At 44.1% G+C, this 19,190-nt stretch overlaps 1 protein-coding gene across 4 annotated transcripts in view; it reads right to left on the bottom strand.

Annotated features, from left to right (window-relative positions):
• RPGRIP1L (RPGRIP1 like) overlaps nucleotides 1-19,190 on the bottom strand; it is a 61,148-nt gene that overhangs the window by 3,392 nt on the left and 38,566 nt on the right. For 2 of the 4 annotated variants that reach the window (XM_077310544.1, XM_077310543.1), the window contains exons 23-25: nucleotides 12,551-12,734; nucleotides 5,371-5,455; nucleotides 550-683 (exon numbers count right to left, since the gene is read on the bottom strand). In XM_077310544.1, the coding sequence (XP_077166659.1) occupies nucleotides 550-683; nucleotides 5,371-5,455; nucleotides 12,551-12,734 (403 nt within the window). Of the gene's footprint in view, nucleotides 1-549; nucleotides 684-2,533; nucleotides 5,456-12,550; nucleotides 12,735-19,190 lie in introns of those variants that run through there. The other 2 variants (XR_013226603.1, XR_013226604.1) reach the window with 2 other exon arrangements.

Below are 19,190 nucleotides of genomic sequence, written 5' to 3' on the forward strand. Positions count from 1 at the left end.
ATACCACTTAATACATGTTTAATAAACGGAATTAATTTTCATCCATTCAGGAAACTGTCCAAGGCCATCAAGAAACCCTAGGGTTTCATGAAACCCTGGTTGAGACAGCCTGCCCTGATGTTTTGCCAGTAACCGTGGCTGGCTTCTTCAGAGGAAGGGCACGGCAAGATGAGAATGTCTCCATGTCAAAGTTTGGAGTGCGTGAACAGTTGCCGGGTATTTCATTTAACGCCCCCTCCTAGCAAATAATATGTTTCTTTTTGTAATGTAACTCCCCCTCCCCCCCAAAAAAAACCCCACCAAGGTAGCACTGAGGACAGTTTGGTGTGCCATATTCACCTCCCTGGGTTAGCCTCGCTTCAAAATGCACCATCAAAACGGTCTTTGAAGGAAAACTTATTTCAAAAGAGGCCTCCTTCGGAATCTATATTACAGAAATATCACTCCGCCTGTCTGTGTGAACCCCCACAATTCTGGGGAGTTCGGGCAACCCTACGAGGTGACAATTTTGGAACGGAACACTGGAACTAAAAACAGACCGGAGCTCACCATCCACGTCGTGTTCAACGATGTCCTTTCCGTTCCGAAACATCTCACTTAGGCTGACATGTGCTAAGCCAATATCTTCACACTCAAGATCTTGTTCATCTTCCGGGGGGTCGCTCACCACCGTAAATCGTATGCTAAGAAGAGGGGAAAGAAAAACCTCACGCATTATTTGTTACGCTTCAGCCCCTTTCTGATTAGCTGTGAACTCAAGCTGCTAAGAAACCATTTCTCACTCCAAAAAAGACTCCCAGAAAATTTAGGCAATTCCTCAATAAGTCACAGACACCGATATGAAATTTAGATAACTTGAGACGCGCCTTCACATCCCCATCCAGCTTATCAGGAGAGCGGTTTATAAATAGAAAAAGAGGAGTTAGTTTTTATACCCCGCTTTTCACTGCCCAAAGGAGTCTCAAAGTGGCTTATAATTGCCTTCCTTTCCTCTCCCCACAACAGACACCCTGTGAGGTAGGTGAGGTTGAGAGAGCCCTGATATTACTGCTCTGTGAGAACAGCCCTATCAGTGCTGTGACGAGCCCAAGGTCACCCAGCTGGCTGCATGTGGAGGAGGAGCGGGGACTCAAACCTGGCTCACCAGATTAGAGGCTGCTCTTATGCACTACACCCCGCTAGGTTATGCCCCTGCGCTGCTCTACACATCTATGTTGTCACTCCCTTCTGAACATCTTGCACATCTTCTTCTGTGGCCCTGTAAACCATGGATTCCCGTCCCCTTAGAAAGAAGGTGCCATCGAGTTACAACCAACTCATGCCGAGTCCATCCAAAGCTGGATCCAAGTAAGAGGCAAACAGAGGTGGTTTGCCACGGCCTTCTTCCATGTAGCAATGGCAATCTCCCATCCAAATACTGCTCATGGTTGACCCTGCTTAGCTTCCAAGCTCTGAGGAACTCAGGCCAACTGAACTATTCAGATTGCTACAGGAAATACAGGAGGAAGTCCTTGAATGGTGCACATTCCTTGCTTTGGATTAGGTATAAAGGGGCTTAGTTTCTACGCGGTGAGGCCCTGCGAGTTCTGCCAATAAAGCTCTTTGCTTAAAGAGCAGAGAACTGGAATGAGCCATGCTTTGGAATGCCCGCTTAGGTCAGGACACAGAATAGAAGGAAACTAATTTTGGGGGAGGGGGGCATTTAAAAGGACATCATCGCCTAATGAGCAGACAAGCAGCCCACTTCCCGCGATTCCACTGTCTTTGCCTGCGTCTGCATCCTCGGAAACGCGGAGTGGCAGATCACACGTGGGACTTGTTACTTCTCCCGCCGTTGAAACCGATGCCACAATCGGACCGCAAGAGCTTTGAAGCTTGTCAGATCCGTTGTGCATGTCGAAAAAACGGAATGGAAACATCACTGTCGATGAGAATTAATTCCTCTATTTATGTGGTGGATGTTGCTGTGGAAAGCAATTTTGCTTCTAAGCTGGTCCAAGAGATCAAAACGTTAATGGATTGAGGAAGCGCTTTCCTACAGAAGACGGGGCGAAAGCTGAAATCCTGTTTCTTTTTTTAAAAATGGAAACATTGGGAGATTTAAGTGCGAAACTATATCTACCTCATTAATTTCAACATGGGCACGTTAGCTCGCGGAAAGCATGTTTTGCTTGCTACTTTAGGGATGCCTGCGTTTAATTCCCTTTTCTTTCCTTTTTTTTCCTTTTTATTAATTACATTTCTTTTCTCCTTTGAGGCCTGAGGTTCAAAACAATCTTCCCTAGTCTCACAGAGATGATTTAAGGGCAGCAGTTTTGAAATCAGTGAATGAACCATTTAACCAATTAATTTCAGGGCCTATTTTGTCTAGCTTTGTCTAGGGCTTAACAAATTTACAAAATATATACAAACTTAATCAACTCCCATCCCCTGAGAAACCCTTCCAGGCTGTCAAGAAACACTGGCTGAGAGAGCCTGACTTAGGTGAAGAGTGAGATTTAACAAACAAACAAACGCAAAAATCGTTTCCAACCTTTTGACCATGGACCAGGCCCTCAAATAGTTTTCCAGGATTTGAAGAGCCCCAGAGGTGATGTCAGCTGGCCAAACCTCCCGTGTCACACCCCCGGGAAGTGACATCACCACCCATGATAACAGGCTGGCTCAAGGAGGACTGAGGGGGGAGGAGAGACTGGAGGCGGCTCAAGGCGGGGGTAAGTATGTAGGCTCCGTCCCCCTTCCAAGCACAGAAACATGAGAGAGCTCATTCTCAGGAAGGGGGGGGAGGAGGAGCAGTGGGCCACTACCCTAGCTTGTGGCTGAGTCCATTACGGCAGGAGGGGAAAGGCTGGGGACCTCTGGGGGTCCACAGACCCATAGTTGGGAATCCCTAAGACAGAGTTTCTGGTGTCACCTGATACTGATCTAAGACACTGCTTCATTGTATCATGCCCTCTGAGCATTCAAAGCTCTTTTCATATAATACGTTCTCATTTTTCCAAGCAACAACCCTGTCCGTTAAGGCAGTGCTATGACCTCTTCATTTGGTGTGAAAGTGGGACCTGAAGCATGGGGAGAACATGCCAGCCTTTGGCTTGCAAGCCATGTTTGTCTGTCTTTTCCAAACTCAACTTACTGTCTTTACACTTACAATATTGCCAAGGTTAGGACATATGTAGGCAATTTGGCTTGATATTTATATCCTTGGTCCTTTGGTTTCCTAAACTTTAAAGCTGAGTTCCTGTCTCATCCAAAAAGAAAAAAGAAAAAAGAAAAAAGATTCCCAATATTATTATTACACAAGGCTTCGTGATAGGAAACATGTGCCGGCAAAGTGACGTGGCCCACTTCAACACATACTGTGTCAGGGGGGTCAAGGACCAGACTGTGCATTTCCTGTCCTTGTGGCCCCCATTTCTAAGGGTTGGCCACAACAGATGGGTAGAGAGAAAAGAAGCTTTCTTGATGACACCAGAAACTAGAATTGTAGGTCACAGGAGATGGTACTCTATCCATGAAAAAAAAAAAGCACTTCCATGTGGTAGGCACCATGTGTGGAGGTCCTAACATATGTTGGCCAGCTCCCATTGTACACCAATCTGACCATGTGCTGAGTCTCCATTTCGGCACCCGGTGGGAAATAAAGCGCTGGTGTACAGACTATATGCACAATCTGATCCATGTGGGGAGCAGACTGCAGACACTATGCTGCCAATGAGGCCGCCAATTTGATAGTTTCAGCCAGGGGTCAGAGGTCCCCCTTTTGTGTGGTTATGAAATCTATTGGTGGGATTGGGAGGTCAAGAGGTAACAGCTAGATTCCAGTCCAGTAGAACCTGAGAGAACAAGACTTTTAGGGTATAAGCTTTAGGGTATAAATATATTTGTCAAATGGCAGTGTTGGGCCCGGATGGGGTGGGGAGTGGTCTCAGGTGGGCATGTCCACAGCTCTGCTTCCCAACCATATTCTGCATGATTGCACCATTTCTGGGGGTTCTTGATACCTGAAGAATGTTTCAGGGGGTTCTCAATGGTAAAACAATTGAGAAAGGCTGAGCTAGAGAAATCAAAAGTGATGGGAAAGGCATCCAACTGCAATCCTGGAAAGCCCACAAAGATTATGATGACTTTGATGGGCCAACGGTCTGATTCGGGAGAAGGCGGGTGTCATGTGTAGTTCTTTGATTAGACTGGTACTCTTTCCCCATCTCCGACCAGGCTACTGATCTGCAAGGAACATCACATGCCGAACAGATCTTGTTTAGTCACTGGATTGTCCTAGAAAACAATTATCTGTGTGCCCGAATGTAGGGCTATTGAAGGGGATAAAAGAATCTGTGATTATATTTGGGATCTGTGCACGTCTGGCGGTGTTAGCCATCTGTCTAATGCATGCGGTAAATCTGGAAGTCCTTTGCTTGCTTGCCGAAATGAGAAGAGAGGGGAGGAAATATTCTTCTGAACTTCAAAGCGCTTCAGATGCGATAGTTCCCAGGTCTTAAAGGATCACTTTGTGGCACTTCCTGTCAGTTTCCGTTTAAAACAAAACCCCTTTGCATTCCGGGCCAAGTCCTGAAGCTCCATTTTAAAGTAAAAGGGGGGAAGCAAAGACTACGATCATCAATTCCACGCTACTAGTCTGTAAGTAGGTGGATAGCCCTAGTGGGTCAGAGGCTGATCAGTGGCTTCACGCCACACACTGAAACTGCTCTTGTAACTGCAAACACAATGCTCTAGAACAGGGGTAGTCAACCTGTGGTCCTCCAGATGTTCATGGACTACAATTCCCATGAGCCCCTGCTAGCAAATGCTAGCAGCAGTTTTCAGAGGTTTATTGCCTCTGAAGACAGGCTCCTTTGACTCTCCAAGGCTACTAGCCATTGATGGACTTCTCCATGAATCTGTCTAACCCCCTTTTAAAGCCATTTGTGCTTATGGTCATTAGAACATCCAGACCAGTGTAGGGTTGGCTGACACCTATTATTAAATCAGCTTCTGTGAAATAATACCCAAAACATTCACATTTATGCATTCGTTATTCATTAAGTCCCAGGTATTTGTCTGTCTGTCTGTCTGTCTTTTTTGTATGTGTGTGCAAAGAATGCATATTAATTTTTTAAAATGCAGATTAGAAAAGAGAAAAGGGATACAAGAGCAGAAGGAACCTACCTACCTACCCTGTGGGGCAGCGGAGAAGGTGATCGTAGGGCAAAGGGGCAAAGGAGCATCTGAAGACGCCTGGGACAACCCCACCCCATCCAAAAGATTCTCCACTGTGAATCCCAAAGCGTCTCAAGCCCATCCTTTCAGTTCAGATGCCACACTGAATTAACACCCACAGTGAAGAAGAGACCGCCAAAACGTTCTGACCTTCCAGGACTCGGCTCGGATCCTCGAAGCACGTCCTTGAGGAAATCTCGCCTGGCTTTGTTCTGGGCTTCATCCACACGGATCACTGCAAACCCATGCAGGAAGATTAGTGCATACAATCGCAAAATATTATAAAGTTGTAGTTCAAATTGCACTCTGCCAATGAGGGCCAAATCAGTCCAAACTACACTCTGCCAATGAGGGCCAATCAGTTCCAATTGCATGCAAATACTCCTTCCCAACCTGATTGGACCTACCTGGGGGTGTGTCACCACTAGGGAGAGAGAACTCTGCCAATAAGGGCCAATCAGTTCCAATTGCAATCTGCCAATGAGGGCCAATGAGTTCAAATTGCATGCAGATACTCATTCCCTATTTGATTGGCTCTCCCTGCAGGTATTTATATCTTATAGAGTGCTTATATCTGTTATATAATATAAGTACTCTCGGGAGGGGGAGTGTACTTCAGGGTGAGGAAGAGGAGACACTTCCCATGGAAAACCAACAATGAAAGCTGGCGTTGAAGTCGGGAACCGTCACGCGATCCGATGGTCGTGCTGCTGGCAGGTTTACACACGGCCTGTCAGAAGAGATACAGGCCGCATCTAAGAATGCCACACAGCTGTCATCTTCTGTTAATGGCCCTGGCAGTCATGACTGTAAAAGCCAGCGGCTTTTATTGCTTTGCAATAGAGGGGATTTACGGTGGTTTCTTTCGCCCGTTGAGAGCCAGTGATAGCGATAATGTATGGCAGGGCACTTGTCCTCTCTGACAGCCTCGGTAATCTAATCCTCCTCTCTTGCCACAACGGGCAGGAAAGAGAGACTTCAGAGACTGGCTGGAGGGGTGGGGGGGAGAGTCACAGGCAGATGGTGGTTTATCTATATTCCCACCCTGCCCCCCCCCCAATCAGATTTTACTGTGGATGCCCTTCTGAAGCATCTAAGGATGTCAAGCACTCGAAAGCTCACACCTTGAATCAATCTTGGTTGGTCTTAAAGGGGCTACTGCACTCTGATTTTATTGTGCTGCTTCAGACTAACACGGCGACCCATTTGAATCTATCCACGTGCCTTATGTCACTGTCACTCATATCTGACCAAGCAGGAGCCCTAAGGACCAGAAGTGGCCATTTGATGAGACTGGTGCTAAGTCTGAGCAACTCCTGGGACCCCGCTTACCTTGAGGGGCCCACTAAAACAAGACCCAGGCTCAACATGATCCCAATCCATTCATCCTACTCTTCTGCTGTGTTCAAGAGAACAACCCAAAAGCTGGACCCATGCTGAGATAAGCCAAAGGATGGAAGTGACTGAACTAGATCAGCCTTTCCCGTTTTTTTCGAAGTAGAGATACCCCTGAAACATTCTTCAGGCTCTGGGAAACCCCAAGGGTGGTGCGATTGTGCAGAGCATGGTTGGGAAGCATAGTTGTGTACATGCCCACCTGGGGCTCCTCCCCTTCCTACCCCCTCCAAGCCCATCATTGGCCATTTTGGGAGGGGGTGGTTGGGTTGACTTGACGATATACGGTTATATCACCTGATTAATGTTTAACACATTTACAGAATATATGAAAAATTAATTAACTCCTACCCATTTGGGAAACCCTTCTGTGGCCGTCAAAAAACCCCGGGGTTTCACAAAACCCTGAACCAAACCATTGCATTGCCTGGCTTGGGGCTCTTCCCCCATCACTGTACCCAGCCACAAACAGAGAATACATCCAAATCTCCTGGATCCGAATCCAACCTGCTTTCACATGTTATGTAATCACATAACCATATTCTTCGGTTGGAAAGCCTGAAAAATGTTCCAAAACTAGACACCTCCCGGTATCTAGGCCCTTGAATATTTTTGCTGTTATTTCTTCCATGTGTGTTTTTACAGACGCGTAGGTTAGAATGCAGTTCCGTCACCCTCCATTGGAAATGTGACTTTCTCAGACTGAACAGAACTGTCAACAATTTGGCCAAAGGACTTGATCTGAATCATGTTCTGAGCACGGGGGAAGCTTCCAAGGGTTTCCTGTGGTGTGAACGTGAAGAGATCCCGTCCCTTTTTATCATCCTGCTGTCCCGAATCTAAAAGTTTACCCAGCCGTTTCTTCTTTTCTCACTTCGCTTAACTATGGAAACTACGATTTGTCCAAATAATCAACTACTCGCTCCTCAGAGGCAAAGGTATCTGATCTATAGAGGTCTCATCAAAAATACTCTGGAAGATTTCATTAATCTTTTTCCCTTTTCTATTGTCAATTCCCGAGCAGGTTTATATACAGCCAAGATAACGTTCTTTCGGCCTGCTATCATTAATCTTATTTCCCGGTCCCTTTTCTTGCCTTCTCAGCATTCTCCTGGCAATATTCTCGCTGCCCCTATGAAATATAAATGCTTTTTCCTTGTTATCAGGGCCTATCCACTGAACTTAATCTTTGTTATTTCAATTATGGTGGCCTTGTCCAGGGGGGGAAAAATCATTTTGTCAAGGTGAAATTAAGAGTCGACCCTCAAAGTGTAACTATCAGTTCTAAGTTACCGAAAGTATCAGGGCTGCTGGGCTGGCATCTATCCTATTTTCTTCCTTGAAATCAAAATTACAGCTTGATCCAAACAGAAGGCGTCGGCAGGCCTGCCTTCCTCCGATCCCTGTGTCTGACATACCTTTGGTTTGGTTTGGTTTCGACGTTTGTCGCAATGGTCTTCGACATTTCTTGATCCACATTTAACCCCAGGTGGCAGCAAAGGAGCCCACTGGCTTCCTGCATGGGGCACACCCGACATCACAGTCATGTGACAGGAAGACGAGTCAGTGGGGCTGGACCGAGGCTAAATTTTCGGATAATGGAAGGGGAGGTGTCATTTTCACCAACTCTGCCTTTCTGCTGCAGACCTCTGATGTGACCTTCATACTGGACTTTAGGTAAAATTCCAGGAACCTGATTCATGGGTTTCGGGAAGGGGGGGGGGAGGAGGAAGGCAACCAAAAGTAGGCTGCAGTTTTGCATTTGAAGTAGGCACTGCCATCCGATAAACCCAGATTGTAACATCACCTAAAAGAGCTGTTTACCAACTTATATCATCATCATCATCATCATCATCATCATCATCATCATCATTATTATTATTATTATTATTATTTTTAATTTATTACCCGCCTCTCCCCGAAGGCCTAGTTGGGGTCCTTTGTATGGGTGTAGTTAAGTAAGTAAAAAACAAAACAAAAACCCAAACAATTAAAAGGAGATCTAAGTCCATTATGATATAATAAGAGTTAATTCATTAATTGTAATGCTATCTTAGCTCTTTCTATTGATTGATTCCCCCCGCCCCCCATACACGCTTTGGGGAAGATTGAGAGTGCTAAATTACTACAGTAAATGCTACTTATTAACCTAGAACGCCTAAAGATCTCTTTGTCTCAGCTCAGATGTAAAGCAATTTTTAAAAAAATCCCATTGTGGTGCTAAAATATAAAATATAATAAGGGAACTCAATAAAAAGGGTATTATTTACTGAGAAATAATGATTTCTTAAATTACATCTGGATTTATCATGATTTCCCCCCCTACCCCCCCAACAAAATCCAGGGGACCACTAGTTTCCCTCTAAGCTCAAAGTACACTTCCTTCCCCCATCATGTAAATCTCAGTTTTATTAAAGAAAATATTCAATTAACCCCAAATATTCTACATAGCCAAATCTAATTAGGCGTGAATAAGAAATGGAGTAAAGCTATAGTAAACACACACATTCCGACTTCATTACTATTAGATTATTGGCTCTCTCACTGACATTATCAAACAGCAAATTCATTAGGACTTTTTCCCTCCCCGAAATTCTATTGCCTTACAAGCAGAGCTGGAACTAAAGGGGAGGGGGGGGGAGAGATGGCCAGTTATTTAAAGTAAAACTCTAGGAAGAACAAAGAAGCCATGCCAAAGAAGAGATTTCAGTTATAACTTCATGGCAATTATGACGTAAATATTTCCTGAGAGAAATGACATTGTATCCCTAGCTATAACATTGATTAAGCGAGACTTCTAAACCAAGGCTTGGTTCCCAGCCAGAGTTTAACACAAAAACAAGACGGCATATTAGGCTGTTGTTGTTTTTTAATACAATAATTGGCTTTGGAAAATCAAGATGTCGAATCAATTAAGAGTTTTTTGGATTTCAGAAAACTACATTCAATGTTGCTCTTTCTGGGGAAGACAGTAAGCTGGCAAATGTGGAAACTTTTTCTTCTGGAAAGATGTACAAGAAAATTGCATCTTTACAGAAGAAAAAGTCAGTAACCTAGAGGGAATCAACACAACTGGGATAAATGTGAGTTTTAGTCTCAGTTCTTAGTTGGGTTCATGCAAACCACCTTATTTGTAGTTCCAAACCATGGATTGTTTTGCTCTTATTTTAAATGATGAATATATATTTGCGTATCCTTATTATGATGCATGTGGCTGGTTATAAAGGGTATATTTTGTTGGCATTCCAACGTCTATTCAAAAAGCTCTCTGCTTCCCTTTCTAGAGAGAAACCTGTGTATTCTCTCAAGGTCCATGTGGATTAGGCATGCAACTGAAAGGGAAATTCAACAACCCCCCCCCCCCCCCCCGGGAACTGATTTCTCTGGATCTAGGCCCATGGGTGCTCTACCAATTTCATGCAGTTTAAGTTAGAATCATAGAATCATAGAGTTGGAAGGGGCCATACAGGCCATCTTGTCCAACCCCCTGCTCAATGCAGGATCAGCCCTAAGCATCCTAAAGTTGGTACATCACATTTGACATGAACATTCATGAAGCTGCCTTATACTGAATCTGATCACTGATCCATCATAGTCAATCTCATCTTTTCACGGTCTCAGGTGGAGGTCTTTCACATTACCTCCAGCCTTGTTCTTACAACTGAAGATACCAGGGATTGAAATTTATTTTATTTGTTAGATTTTATACCGTCCCTCTCCGCAATTGCTGTCTCAGAGACCTCCTGCATACCTCAGTTCCCCCCCCTTGCATTCACAGACTCATAAAGGTGAATGGCAGGTGAATTTCCTCCAGGCCAGGCTGGATTATGGAGATTTTTTTTTGGGGGGGGGGGAGGATCACTTGGGCATAAAACTGGGGTCACTGTGGGTGGGTAGGTAGTTATGAGTTCCTGCATTATGCAGGGGGTTGGTCTTGATAATCCTGTTTTTCATCCACAATCTTTTTTTTTAGGGAACATACTAAGTCACAGCCAAGATAACTTGGCTGCAAAGTCCTGTCGCAGACGTCAGACAAATATAAAACTCAGGGCGTACCTGGGGCTGGATGCGGTCTGGAGACCTCCTCGTTTTACCTTGCATAGATATTTTGTTTGCCATGGAGTGATAAAAGAAACCAGGGCTAACCTACTATGAAAAGAATTATACAACCTAAGTCCAAATAATACTTGATAAGTGCTAGAACTGAGCAATATAACGAGGAACTAAATTTTTTGGGGAGGAGGAAAATAAAAGGGTTAGTAAAGCAGAGAAGACACAGTCATCTTTCAAGTATGAAATAAGGCAATCATTTCATAATGTGCCTGTTATAAAGACAGGGAAATGAATCCTGGCGTAATAAATCCACTCCCACTTGCAGCCCAGTGACTCTGAAAACCTGCAGCATTGATAAAGTGCATTTGAATAAATATCAACATTGCTGACATGAACAGCTGGATGAAGGCTTGACTGGCAAAACATTGTGATTACTTTTTGCTTGAAGTGGTATCCTGTGTTCCACAACATACCACAGTGGAACATGACACAGAATCTTATGGAGGACGCCTGAGCGATGGGAGTTTGTGCAATCCTGTGGGACAATGAATCCGCAGATGTTTCCTCTGTGCGACTCTGTCGCCATCAGAATTTATTGTGTCTGGCAAGGGGGACTGCATCATCTGTTTCCACCCGATGCTCTACAAGTTGCATATAGACATATATAAAAGCTATTTGGAATCACGGTTTGCCAAGTCCTGATCCCTTCTCAAGCGACTCTGAATGGAAACAGAGCCAAGAAACCCGCAGTTCTTGGATCATCCCCCAACCTGCTTATTGCATTAGTTAACTCCCAGGTTGAGATAGTCCTCCTGGATGTAGCAGAACTTCATTGGCCTGCCATAGGGTCTATTATGCTTGGTCTCCCAGACTTCTTATTCTGCACTTAAATGCTATAAGGACTTCTTGGAGGTGCTACCTGATGAACCAGTATTTAACCTTTTGTTAAGATAGCCAGCGTGGTACAGTGGTTAAGAGCAGCGGACGCTAATCTGGCAAGCTGGGTTTGATTCCCTCGTACTCCACATGGAACCCACTGGGTCACTTTGGGCTAGTCACAGTTCGCTTATGGCTATTCTCGTAGCTGTTCTCTTTGAGCTCTCTCAGCCCCCCCACCCCCATCTCACAAGGTTTGGAGAGGAAGGGAAAGGTGTTTGTAAGGTGCTTTGGGCCCCCTTCAGGTAGTGAAAAGTAGGGTATAATAAAAACAGCTTTTCTCCCTCTTCTACCTGGAGTCTTCTTTGAACAGGAATGGTGGGCAGGCAGACCGATAAACGATACTGAAACATCAAACAACAAACTCTGTTCCTTGCTGGAGATTTCTTTAAAATGGCCCCCTTGCCAATTTATTTTCTCCTGGGTTTGGGAAAAATTCTCAGTCATAATTTTCACGCCTCAAGGCCATTACGAACGTGGCGAGATGTTCATGTGCCCAACGACGGACATTTCATGCTTAGTCTAATAAATTCTTACAAGGCAATATAGGCTGCAATCCCAGGAGCAACTCCTATGACAGGGGTGGTCCCTATTGTGGCCCATGGACTACAATCCCCATGAGCCCCTGCCAGCCATGTAGCCACCGACGACTGCTTAATCCTCCCCGGGATCTTCTGTCTGAGCAACATTTGTCCCAGGAACAGACCCAGCTTGCTTATCCAGGTGCTCATCTGCCCACCTCTCTGCCAGCTCCTTGCTTCTAAAGCGCCAGCGCCAACTCCTCCTTGACTCTGCTCTTTATTCTCACTATTTTGTTTTGTTGTTTTTTTGGGGGGGTTGGAATATAAGCTTGCAAATCGCTTATCAGATATTTCCAGCTTTGAAAAGATGACACCTAAGCGGCAATTGGGGAACATCACAAAAGGGGCAATTGACGGCGGCATACCATGGCTGTAATTGAAGGAGATCCACTGGCCGCTTCTGGGTTTTGGAAGCGAGGCGGGCGTTTCATCGGCCGGGAAACTGGAGAACCTGCACTCCACAAAGAGCCGCTGTACGGTGTTATCCGCCGTGATCGGGGATTCGGTGAGGCTGAGGGATATGATTTCAATCCGGATTTTTTCAGCAGTCTATTAAGACAAAAAGCAAAAAAGCAAAACAACCCCGCCCACCCCCAAGAAAACATGAGACACAGAATGGAATTCTCTGTATTCTTGTAATGCATTCAACGTATTCTTCTATGCATTCTTGTAATGCTCAAAGGGTCACACCAAGTATTATTATTATTATTATTATTATTATTATTATTATTATTATTATTATTATTATTATTATTATATTTATATACCGCCCTCCCCGAGGACTCAGGGCGGTTTACAGAAAACAGGGAAGGATACAATTAAGTACGCAAATCAATGAGATTTTGTTGAACTAGGGCCGTGATGATGTCCCGGGGCTGCTTTGGAAGGGGGCCAGGTAGGATATGAACCACTGGTCCTAGGTCAGGAATGCATTCCTATGTGGCTTTCCTCTCCAACAGTCACCTTGGGACCACATCTATGCACACCTGAACATGAAAGGGAGCATGTGCTGCTAAAGACAGCACGTACTTGCAACCAATAATGGATCCTTGGGGGGAATCCATGGTACATCTCAAAGATCAAATACTAGGATATTCTTCAATTCCATTTAAAGTGTGAAGTGGGTTTGAGAACACTCAAGTTTCCCGTAAGGTACGAAATACCTAGTTAACAATATGTGTTTACATTGTTAAGATTGCCTCCAAGACTCACAAGGACACGTCACTCCGTTGTGATTTCCCCCTCCCCCCCATGAGTCGAAAAAACGGGCAGGTGAACCGAGCCAGACGTATGCATATGCGTGTTTTAAATATACAATGCGCTATGGTTGGCTTGGAAGGGTTTTCATGTCAAATATTAACAGGGTAGAGCACAAACAGTCTCCTGAATAAGTCAGTGGTTTCAAAGAACGCATAACCACTGTGATTTCAAAATTAGACTACACAGAAGAACACTCTTCAAAGAGCAAGCCAAGCACCTTGTAGATCTTAACTGTCAGGTTCTTCTTAACTTTTCTCTTTATGGTTTCTCCTCTACATTAAAGACTATTTCAGCGGCATGGAATTTGAAAGCGCCTGGTTGTAAATTCAAATCAGCAACCTTGCCGCAATAATTACGGAATTAAAACAACAAAAACGGGAAGGTTGGCGTCGCCGTGCCGAAAAGGGAGGATCGGCTTGGCTGCTTAAACGGCAAATCGACACAACACCCACGCGACACGACAATTGCTGATGCGTTTTCAAAGTATATTCTATAATTAATCAATTGAAAAGCTTGAGTATCTTATATATACATACATGTGTGCGCCCATACGTTCCTCATAAGAACAATCTTCATTCCTGTCAACCCCCCTTCAATATTTGATGAAGTAATTTTTAACCCCCCCCTTCCTTTCCAAAGACATTTTCTTTTATTATGTGTCCTAAGACACTTTAACTAAAAACCCAAATCTGAATATTTCAATAAGGTTGTTTTATTATTCAGTAGATTCATGGAAATTTTACTAGGACGACAGAGAAAATTCCACACCATTCTGTCTCCCCTAATACAGGTACATGGCTTCAGCTGGCGATATTACTAGGATTAGCATAGCATGATGAAATATTTAAAGGAATTTCCCCCCCTAAAAACCTAATAAATCAAATGACTGCCAAATGTCATTAAAGTGATGGTCTTTGACTTGAATATGCTTTTCATATTCAAATTTGAAAAGAAAGAGATGAAAGCCTTGAAAGGTTACTCAGTTTCAGCTAATAACCTCAACCGCTCCACATTCACATGCATAAAAAATGAAATGGCCCCTATTGTCTAATTTTACCTCAGAAACAACCCCTTTCTCTTTTTTCCCGTCGTACAGATACATTAGGAGCATTTTTAAGTGATATTCGGAGTCGTTTCCCCTCCAAATGTTTAACCGTGCTGTCAGGAACCGGCTCGTACCTGAGACGGCGGCTTACAAATGAAGTCCAAATGTTACGGGGTAAACACCGAGGGGCCTGCTCGATGTTTGGCAGAGGGAAACGGGGACACTTGTTTTACGTTAAAGCGAAGATGGGGCTTGTGGGACAGCGGTGGGCAAGGCAGACGAACAAACGGATTCCACGGGACCCGACAGCCTAACCCCGAAAAGGATGTGGAAGAGGAAAGTTTGGCCTGGGATTTAATGAAACGGTTGCGGGCGCCAGCTAGGGTTCCCCCCCCCCCGTGGAGTGCTGAAGGATACTTCTTGTATGGAAGCACAGAACTGATGTCTGTGGTAAGAATCAGACTCAGAAGTCTTGCTGTACGCGCATCGTCACAGCCCTCTGGAGCAGCCGGCTCCCACAAAATGTACATTTAACAACCAGCATGTTGCGTTGGACAAGAACCACATATAAGAACCAACTCTTCTTCTTCTTCTTCTTCTTCTTCTTCATCTTCTTCTTCATCTTCTTCTTCTACTTCTTCTTCTTCTTCTTCTTCTTCTTCTACTTCTTCTTCTTCTTCTTCTACTTCTACTACTACTACTACTACTACTACTACTACTACTACTACTACTACTACTCCTTGGTGCAGCTAACCTTCCAAGGCCGCGGGAGAGGTTGCGTCACCAGAGGACATCCGAGTGCCTGGCTGCTGATCCTGCTGTCCCTCGGCCCAAAGGTTACAGACATGCCTAAGAGGAAGAGGTAGCAGAACAGGCACCCTTTCTCAGGAGAGCGGTTCAGTTCTTTTCAGCATTCCATTCATGTAGGGGGTTGCTGGCTCAATGTAGGCTTCAGGATTCTAGCTGGGCAGAGCTGAGCTGTGGTCCATCAGAGCATCAGTTGCAAACCGGCCCATATGCATGTATGTGCGGTCAAGTCATGACGTACTTTCAGCAACGTGGGTGAGGGGCCTTTAAGGCAAGTGAGAAGCAAAGTTGGTTGGCCATTGCCTTCCTCTGCAAAGTCTTCCTTGGTGGTCTCCCTTCTAAGTGCTGACCCCAGCAAGGGACTTTCAAGGCCTGTGAGAAGCAGAGATGAGTCTTCCTCTGCAGGGTTTTTCTTGATGGTCTCCCTTCAAGGTACCAATCCAAGCAAAGGGCTTTCAAGGCAAGTGGGAAGCCAAGGTAACTTACATGTTCTTGGCAGTTACGCTATCTTTTGAGGGTCTGTTCTCCACGATGGCCACTGACAGGGCCATTTCTGCAGCTTTGCTCCATTCATGGAGTTACCCTCAACTCACTTGGTGTTCCCCCTCACCCTTGGGCATCATACAAAAACTTTTAAAAAGAATTACTTTCAAAGCCAACAGCTGAACGCCTTTCTTGCTTGTGCTCCTTTATTAAGTCTCCCCTTTTGGCGTTTGTCAGTTTTATGATCCACCTGGAGGGATGCTTTCTAAAAAGAATGACAAACTGGGACTTCTTTTGTAAAATAAATAAAGGTGGCCGGGGGAGGGGGGGGGAGGCACGGTATCGGAACGTGAATCCTAAACCTGGGATGTGGAGGGTGACAGGCTGAATTCTTGCCTATCTTCCTCCAAGGGAATTTGGACAAAAGAGAACTCTGAGGAAAACTGGGTCAAACGTACAAGAACAGTGTGAGAACTGATCGGCACGAAATGCTGCCACCCTCTGCTGCTCAAATTCCTTCGCAATCAGACCTCTTTCTTATGACTAGGCAACTCAAGGGCTCCAACTTGTTGCTTCTCTCTGTTACAGGTTAAACTGACCCACCTCTGTCTTGCTTCACCTGGACATCTCCTGTTCTGCCTTACCCCTAAGTTCTCAGAAATCTCCCATTCGTACTAATAAAAGGAAGACCCTTCCCAAGCTAAGGCAAGCTATGGTTACAAACAACCAGAGCGCCATGTAATCATAAAGGACTAACTAATGGCTGGTTGTGGAAATAGTATGGTATAATCTGATCTCAACAGATCCTGGAAGCTAAGCAGCATTGGCATTTGGGTGGGAGACCAGCCAAGGACAACTCTTCAAAGGGAGACAATGTTGAACCAACTGTGCTTTTCACCCATCTTGAGAGCACCTTACTGGAGATGCCATAAGTCAGTTGTGACTTGATGACATATACAGATATATAAATACCTGGTGCGGTATTTTTGTGTGTGTGCAAGGACTGCATGATTTAAGGATAGCATCCCATTCATGAACACCCCCCCCCCCCCAATGCTGATGAGCTATCCAACTATTTGCTGATCCTTCCATTTGGTGGCAAGGTATTCTAGACCAGTGGTAGTCAACCTGTGGTCCTCCAGATGTCCACGGACTACAATTCCGTGGGAATTGGATGGGATTGCAGGTCACCTTAAAGATCCTGGGATGGATTCAGATAATGCTACTGGATTCAAGGGTACCCTCTGCAAAACGGATCCACCTTGCGGAGCCAGGCAAAAATGCCTTTTGTTTTCCTGAGCACTTGGATTGTCCTTTTCTGCCATTTCAACAGTACTGAATTCAACCTGGTTTTTGCTTTGTGCTGTGCTGGATTATATTTCATCCTTGGCCGTAGCTCATTCTCAGGCCTGGTTTTGGATGTGTTTTATTGATCTCGCTGCCCTATATTTCTCTTTGTAAACCACCTTGTACAACGCCTACGATCCAGAATAAAACTGATTAAATCAATAAGACCAAAAAAAAAGAAAGAAAAGAAGACAAAAACTTTATATGGCAGCCATACCTGGAACAGATCAGGACTGGCCAAGGAATTTGAGGACTTGTTGGCAACTTGTGCAATATTTATATATTTTTTCCTAATTCCAGTTGGGGCAGGGTGCCAAGGGGAGGGGGAGATAGCTGAGTTCCTCTACTGTAGCCAAAGCAACAAACGGTCTTGCCTTAAAGATGCCCTAAAGATGAATAGGATTAATTGCGGCAGAAGCGTTCAGGAACTGGAAGCCCCTTCTGCATCTGACCAAGCCAGCTCCATCACGCCAAAGTTTATGCGGCAATAAAGTCAACGTGCTGCAAGTCAATCTCTCCAAAAGTTGAATGTGTGACTACACACAAACATCCCAGAACCTAAACAGAAGCACATTCTTCAGTGCTTTTCCAAGGACGTATCTTGGAATTACCTTCGCATTTGATTTTTAACAGATGGAGTTTTGTGTGCTATCATCTTCTCTACACACACACACACACAGCGCTTGGGCAATAAGAGGGAGGGCAGAAAGCAGAGAAAGCAAAAGCTGTTGTTATCTTTCCAGGAACTCTGTTAGGCTCTGTTTGGGGAGACCAGTTCTCCATGCCTTCAAAGAAGGAGATTATGAGCTGGATCAGTTCTTGTCCATAACAGCTAAGGCAAGAGGCTCTTCTATTTGAGTCAATGGACGGACCTCTGCCAGAAAAACAGAAGTGCAGGATCCAACCCATAACAGGTATCCCTTTAGCCACTAAGTGAATTTCCCTGACCAAGATTTGCAAGATACACTAAGATTTAGACATTGGAAAGAAAATGCCGCTCCAAAAATCCAAGACTGCTTATCTAAAATACAGGAATGTATACCTTAATTAAATTAACTGCATGCCAAAACAATAAAGATATAGTGAACTTGGATTCTGTCTGGTCTATAGCAATATAAAAAATGCCTGTGATGATATTTTAGGTTGCAATCTTCAGGTTTTTGATAGTTTTTATGACGATGACGATGACAATGTTAGCTATTCAGTCAAGTCCAACACTTGGTGATCCTAGCTGTTGCCATGATTTCCAATCTTGCACCACTTCCTTAAGTTGTGTAATGTTCTGGCCAGGGCTTGTTATAATGGAGAAATGTATTGTGCAACTTTTATGGCTTTGTACATACAACGTCACTTTTTTATTAATAAAATTTAGTTTTAAAAGATTAGGATTTTTTTTTTAAAGAAAACCTAAGCTACTATTTCAATCTATTGGCTTTAAACCTTTAATTCTTAAAAATAATATTAATTTTTTAGGACCTCCAGTTAGATACTACATTTTAACTAGGTATCTTTCTAGTTTGTTATAATGCTCTACATTAGAAACGGGGCCACCTGGAAATGCCGTCTTGCACTCTTCAAAGGATGCTGTACATCCCCATTAATTAGGCCCCTAAGATCTTAATTTACAGAAAGCGATTATGACAGTTTTCACTAAACTGCTATTAGCACAAGGAGAGGGGAAAAAAAAAAACGCACAGAGACGATCTATAACGAAGACAAAAAAGATGTAAACACACCTAGAGGAAAACGAGACCCACCATGAAATAAATTGGTTTTGCTAAGATTTGCCTTGTGGGCACATTTGAAGAGAACTTGAGAGCCGACAAGACTTTAAAAAAAATATTGTGATAATTGAAAGCTATGTTATTACTCAAAGTGATCAAGTGCAGAGGTGGAAAGATGAGAACAATTGTTAATTTCTTTTTCTTTTTTTTTTGAGACTTTGCCAAAGCAAATGCAAATTTCCTGTTCTGATGTCTATTTCGAGGTCCTGTAACAAGGCTTTTAATCAATGTATTATACATCAAATTGATAATGTTAAACTTCTGATTATTCAAATGGTA

This window comes from Paroedura picta, chromosome 14 (assembly GCF_049243985.1).
Source record: "Paroedura picta isolate Pp20150507F chromosome 14, Ppicta_v3.0, whole genome shotgun sequence".
Lineage (NCBI taxonomy): Eukaryota > Metazoa > Chordata > Lepidosauria > Squamata > Gekkonidae > Paroedura > Paroedura picta.